Source organism: Lycium ferocissimum, chromosome 11 (genome assembly GCF_029784015.1).
Source record: "Lycium ferocissimum isolate CSIRO_LF1 chromosome 11, AGI_CSIRO_Lferr_CH_V1, whole genome shotgun sequence".
Classification (NCBI taxonomy): domain Eukaryota; kingdom Viridiplantae; phylum Streptophyta; class Magnoliopsida; order Solanales; family Solanaceae; genus Lycium; species Lycium ferocissimum.
The window spans coordinates 18378035-18384658 of record NC_081352.1 but is presented as its reverse complement, the minus strand read 5'-3'; the positions used below and the strand labels follow the sequence as shown (position 1 = coordinate 18384658).

Sequence of the window (6624 nt, the reverse complement as noted above, 5' to 3'; positions counted from 1 at the left end):
ATTGTAATTTCAGGCTAGGGATATAAACAGGGGAGATGCTGCCCGAATTTTGACAGATTTTAAAAGAATTAATTTGAAGACTTAAGATAAGCATATGACGATAAGCCTAGCAGTGGTATGAATTCTCTTGAATGTAGATTTACGAGCTTGGAATGATAAGCGTTAAGTAGTAGGAGACCAAAAAGGTAGGTTAAGGCTATCCATTCTTTTCATTGGCATGATTTCTATTATTAAGCCACCTTTGACTATTCGCACCAAGATGTGCTATTCATGAAGATTATACTCGGGTTACCATAACCCTATTGTAATAATCCTCTCCAGTTAAGGACGGGTAGACGAATAGTTGGGTTATATAAGATGATAGAATGAGAAAAGGAATAACTAGTGTACATGTTGTTTACAGGCTACTATGTTGCCCTCAAGTTATCATTATATGTTTGTCTATGCCTGGCCTATGAGCCATGGAGTTGTTGCCTGGCCTATAAGCCATAGAGTTGTTGCCTGGCTCATTGAATTGATTATACCTGACCTACGGGTCATGGAGTTGATTATACCTGACCTACGGGTCATGGAGTTGTTACCTGACCTACGGGTCATGGAGTTGATTATACCTGACCTACGGGTCATGGAGTTATTTATGTCGACCTTCGAGTCACGAGTTATATCTATAGAATTATGTTATCTTGCCTCGGAGAGGCAACCCAGTAGAAAGTACTTCCGCATGCTTTCTTGAGATATCCAGAGTACAGCTTGTTATTTCATTTCAGTTGTTATCTTGCCTTACATACTCCGTACACTGTTCATACTGACGTCCTTTCTTGTGGACGCTACGCTCATGCTCGCAGGTAGGCGGGGAGATGGATTAGATCCGTAGGTGCTTTATCAGCGGATTCTCAGGAGCACTCCACTTACTTCGGAGCTCCAGTCTATTGGTATTGATCTTCCTGATCACTTATATTCTATATAGAGGCTCGTAGACATGTGTGTACAGCTAGACATTTCATAACCCTACCGGTTCATATTGTTGTATAATATTTTAATAGCCTCGTTGGCTTGTGGTGATGGGCATAATTATTGATGATTATGTAAAGATGTGCCGTTAGCTTGCGATATATGCCCTTACAGAGTATGACGTCCATGAGATATCTTTGTGGTCCACCTAGAAATGATTATGGGATGTATGTTTAGAGGTGCTCGGTATGTTAGCTTCAGGTGCCCGTCATGACCCTCTGGTTGGGTCGTGACATGGCCAAACACTAATTTTTGAAAAATGTGAAAAAATTTTCCAGAAAAAAGTGAATAATTCTTATGGCCAAACGGGTCCTTAAAATCTGGAGGGCCAAAATTGAGTGTCAACAAAACAGAGTTCAACAATGGTGTTGTGTTACAAGAGTTGAGGATCCTTCTCCAAAAAGTTATAATTATACTCCTATATTCTAGGCTAAGACTTTTCCACAATGTAAAAGTACAAAGTAACAGTGCGCAAAGAATACTCAACAGTGCAAAGGTCCCATCAAATAGTGTGTTAGGACTGCACTAGGCTCGAGGTTGATTGAAGTCGGACGAGAGTGGTTGAGAGTGTGTTCCAACTGGAAAAATAGTTGTGCCCGAGGGGAAAAGATCATCTGGAAACAGTACTGCTGGCCGCCCGACCACAAAACAGCTTGGTGCCCCACCGAGATGACACGGTTCCTCGACATACCGGAGATGACGGTTCAAGGATGTCTCCAGGCCGTGACCGAAAATACCTCTACATGTCCGAATATGAATGTGCTAAGACATCTACGTGTAGAATCCTACTTAGTCCACCTGTCAAGCCTGGATTTCACCATACATTATCAACTATGCTATTATCAAAATTGAACATACAGAACATAATGGGGGTAGTGTGCAATTCTTAGAAAAGAGATGAGCTTTATCATTTTCCTTTATTGTCCAGTCTTCCTCCTAGGAAGGCACTTACGTTCTGTTTATAATCATGAGTTCTTTTTTTTTTTTTTTTTTTTTTTTTTTTTTTAATTTAACTAAAAAAAAAAAGGAACAAAGTAGGTTTAGTCCTTTAGCAATTTGGTGAATTTTAATTTTTATTTTAAGGGATACACGTGGCAAGATTGGAAAATGCATGTGGCTATTTTAAAGACCCAAACTTATCCATTTTTATTTAGGGGTATTCTTGAGCAAAAAACAAACGTTGAAGTATTTTTAGATCAAACAGTAGAAGGAAGTTATTTATAAGTAATTTTCAATACTTTAGGAGAATTTTGGCCCTTTTCCATAAAATAAATATAATACGATTATATAAGTTCCATCAGTCTCAAATTATCTATCGCTTTTTTGTTATACACCTCCTTTAACAAATACTCCCTCTGTTTCAATTTATGTGAACCTATTTGTTTATTAGTCTGTGTAAAAAAGAATGACCCTTTTCTATATTTGGAAATAATTTATCTTTATGCCATAATTTATGGTCACACAAAATATATGTGCTCATTTAACACCACAAGTTTAAAAGTCTTCTCTTCTTTCTTAAACTCCGTACCCAATCAAATAGGTTCACATAAATTAAAACGGAGGGAGTATTAGTTAGGAGGAATATTTGACTAACTTTACTCTTTTTTTTACGTCTAAATTATAACCTGTCTCCATTAAATGTTTACTCTATTTATGTCTCATCTCCATTAATGATAAAATTCTACTAAGGATAAAATGAGAAAAAATAATTAATTGTGCCTTGCACTTTTAAAACAACAAATAATTTAAGACAACTATTTTTAGTAACCATGACATGTAATTTCAGACTGAGAGAGTAATATAAAATGGATAGATCTGTAGGTTTGATACAATATACTCCCTCCGTCTCAATTTATGTGGCATCGTTGACTTGGTACGGAGTTTAAAAAAGAAATAAAACTTTTAAAATTTGTGATTCAGAACAAGCCTTAAATATTTATATAACTATAAATCATCTCATAAAGTTAAAAATATTTTTAAATATAAAAAGATAACATTCTTTGATAGAATTAAAAGAATAATGTGCTACATAAATTAGAACACATGGAGTAACTTCTTTTTCTAGAACATAGGGTCTTTATTTGTCTTGTTATAAATACGTGTGTATTGGCTTAACAACACCTCATTTCAAACTCTGGGCGTTTCAAGCGAGGCAGACAGATAAATCCTAAGCGAACCGGCCATAGTCTCCGGTTTGCTTTTACTTGTCCGGTCCAACTCCATCTCTCTCTCTCTCAGGTAAGCTAATCTAACATCTCCTCTCTCAGATCTTCCCTTTAACGCCCTTCTGTTTTGTAGAATTTAATTGTTTAAGCTATTTGACATGCTCCTATATGAGATCTGGTTTAAGTCGTTAGAGGAATCTAATCTTAATGTATTATGGTTTAATTCTGATTTTAAGTTTGGTAGTTTTTATCTTTTGGTTAAGATTAGCTGGATCTGCATGATTATTAACTTGATCTGCCATGGATCTTCCTAGATCTACTATTTCTTCCATTACAAAATCATTCTTTTAGTTTGAAATTCGGATTCAATTAATGCATGCTTTTTTCTCCTTGGATCTCAACATACTTTTTTGTTATAAAATATGGAAGCTGGAAATGTGCAATGGATATTCAGAAATCATTACTGGATTGAGTTTGTTGAGAGGCAGCTAGAATAAGCAAATACAAGGATACTACTTTTAGAGAGCTCCAAATATATCCTAAAATACAACTTATTGAGTACTGGAATGAAATAGATCAAAATGAATATGAGGATTCATATTGCTGAAATCAACTAGTTTGAATTACTTTTGGTTTGAGGTGTAGTTTTAATGAGCAAATACAAGTTGATTTCTGTCTATTTATAGTATTGTCTTATTTTTGTTTACATTAATTTAGCTGTGTTGCTAACTGAACTGTAAGCTATCTGATATTAAAGTGGTACAGCTTGTGAGAAATTGTTCTATTTTTGATTATTTTTGTTTTGCAGTATAATATAAAATGGCTGACGGTGAGGATATCCAACCACTTGTTTGTGACAATGGAACTGGAATGGTGAAGGTTAGTCGCTTAATCTAGCATTTTTGTTTTAAATCGATAACATTCATGATAGTTTGCTGTCTTGAAGTACTATGTATGTTTTTTCGGTGAACAATTTGTGCTTGAAATATAGGCTGGATTTGCTGGTGATGATGCCCCTAGAGCAGTTTTCCCTAGTATTGTGGGTCGTCCCCGTCACACTGGTGTGATGGTTGGGATGGGACAGAAGGATGCTTATGTGGGTGATGAAGCTCAATCGAAGAGAGGTATCTTGACCTTGAAATACCCGATTGAGCATGGTATCGTCAGCAACTGGGATGATATGGAGAAGATATGGCATCATACGTTCTATAATGAGCTACGTGTTGCTCCTGAGGAGCATCCCGTTCTTCTAACTGAGGCACCCCTCAACCCTAAGGCCAACAGGGAGAAGATGACCCAGATTATGTTTGAGACATTCAATGTTCCGGCTATGTATGTTGCTATCCAGGCTGTGCTTTCCTTGTATGCCAGTGGTCGTACCACAGGTTCGTATTAGTACTTGTCCTTGACAAATTTATCTTTTGAATTCAAATTTTTTTCTTATTCTGGCAATAACTAACTGACTTAACAAATACCATTTGACAGGTATTGTGTTGGACTCTGGTGATGGTGTGAGTCACACTGTGCCTATCTATGAAGGTTATGCTTTGCCCCATGCGATTCTTCGTTTGGATCTTGCTGGCCGTGACTTAACTGATAGCCTTATGAAGATCCTCACTGAGAGAGGTTACATGTTCACCACCACTGCTGAACGGGAAATTGTCCGTGACATGAAGGAAAAACTTGCTTATGTCGCTCTTGACTATGAGCAGGAGCTTGAAACTGCCAAGAGCAGCTCCTCCGTTGAAAAGAACTATGAGTTGCCAGATGGACAGATTATTACTATTGGTGCTGAGAGGTTCCGTTGCCCAGAAGTCCTTTTCCAGCCATCCATGATTGGGATGGAAGCTGCGGGTATCCATGAGACTACCTATAACTCCATCATGAAGTGTGATGTCGATATTAGGAAGGACCTGTATGGAAATATTGTGCTCAGTGGTGGCTCCACTATGTTCCCTGGCATTGCTGATCGAATGAGCAAGGAAATTACTGCTTTGGCTCCTAGTAGCATGAAGATTAAGGTTGTTGCTCCCCCGGAGAGAAAATACAGTGTCTGGATTGGAGGATCCATCCTTGCTTCCCTCAGCACATTCCAGCAGGTACCTCTACTTTTCTTTTTTGCTAGTTTTAAAATATGCTTGCTAAAGATGTCGAATTTCACTTTGCTTGTTTTGTGTGCTTAACCAGATGTGGATTTCAAAGGGCGAGTACGATGAGTCAGGTCCATCCATTGTTCACAGGAAGTGTTTCTAAGCTGCTGTTATTCGACTTTCCTTTTAGTTTCTTGCTTTTGCTGTTGCATTCCCAGTGAATTAAGATTTACTGGCATGGAGAATTTTGGAGGTGGGACAATGGTAAAAGGGCGACAATGTTATACGCTAATACATCTTATGTTAGCGTGATATTGTGTTTTATGTTCTCAATATATTTGGAGGTGCTGCGTGCAGTGGCTGTCGCCTTGAACATTGTCTTGTTTTAGTAGGTTGTTTTTAGTTTGGAGAGTGATTGTGGTGTTTTTTTTTTAAAAATCTTTTGCTTTATTTTACTTCTCTTTTCCTCTATTTCACTATTTTATGGCACCTCTTTCCTTGGGAACAATTATGTTAATATTTATTGATTGAGAAGCATTCCCTGTTAGTTTCACTTTTTGGATATCCTTTTATTATTTTCTTGTTGATATTAGAATCCAGGGGTCATTTGGTTACAAGGATAAAGGTTAATACCGGATAAAGTATGAACGTATGTTATCTTGCATTTGATTGAATCTTTGATTCTGATATAAGAAATATGGGGATTGCTTATGGTACACTTATGATATTATTTATATGTTATACAATGTGGGATAATGTTTTCGAAATCATCAATTGTTGGATAAAAGTTAATGTTAAGATGAAAAAGAATTGAAAATAAAAATTTATACAAATGTATTTATTGATTAATTAAATTCATATTTTATATTTAGGGAAAAGGATTCATATTTTATAAATATCGATCTTAAGTCTGGGAACAAGTCTTCATGATTGGGAAAATGTTGAGTGAAAGTTTATCCTTGTTTGGCTAGTGCATTTAGTAGGCAGATCGTGCTGTTTTGATGCATTAGGAAAATCTATTAGTGTTTTTGTATGAATCAAAATATTCTTTATCAGAAAATGAGAACTTAAAACGGAAATCATTATCGGAAATTCTTTGATCAAAACTAGAGTTGTTCTCCTCTGCTTGGTTCCACTTCTGATTTGGCTAGGAGGAACGTTGAAAGCAACAGTTTACATCCGCAAGCAGGTCTCGAGTCACAATGTTTTATATCAAGAATTCAGGGGCTTTCGCAAGGTTCCTTTTAGGCGGAATAGCGTGGGAGATCTCATACCCGTTTAGTTTTGTTATGCCGGTGTTCGTACTTATCAATTTGCCAACTAAACCCCCTTGCTCCTTTAAAACAAAGCATTTTAAA

General features: G+C 36.7%; 1 protein-coding gene across 1 annotated transcript; it reads left to right on the top strand.

Moving 5' to 3' along the window:
• The first annotated feature begins 3093 nt into the window (after positions 1 to 3093).
• On the top strand, positions 3094 to 5819 carry LOC132036999 (actin-7). The gene is made up of 5 exons (XM_059427431.1): positions 3094 to 3249; positions 3985 to 4055; positions 4168 to 4561; positions 4662 to 5275; positions 5364 to 5819. Exons 2-5 carry the CDS (start codon positions 3996 to 3998, stop codon positions 5427 to 5429), a joined length of 1134 nt encoding a protein of 377 aa, XP_059283414.1. The 5' UTR covers positions 3094 to 3249; positions 3985 to 3995; the 3' UTR covers positions 5430 to 5819.
• Positions 5820 to 6624: the final 805 nt, after the last annotated feature.

Bases quoted from the DNA above. Each gene is read 5' to 3' on its own strand.
- LOC132036999 (XM_059427431.1), top strand. From the start codon at position 3,996: ATGGCTGACGGTGAGGATATCCAACCACTTGTTTGTGACAATGGAACT. The intron at 4,056-4,167 runs GTTAGTCGCTTA...CTTGAAATATAG, and splicing joins ATGGAACTGGAATGGTGAAG to GCTGGATTTGCTGGTGATGA. The intron at 4,562-4,661 runs GTTCGTATTAGT...ACCATTTGACAG, and splicing joins TGCCAGTGGTCGTACCACAG to GTATTGTGTTGGACTCTGGT.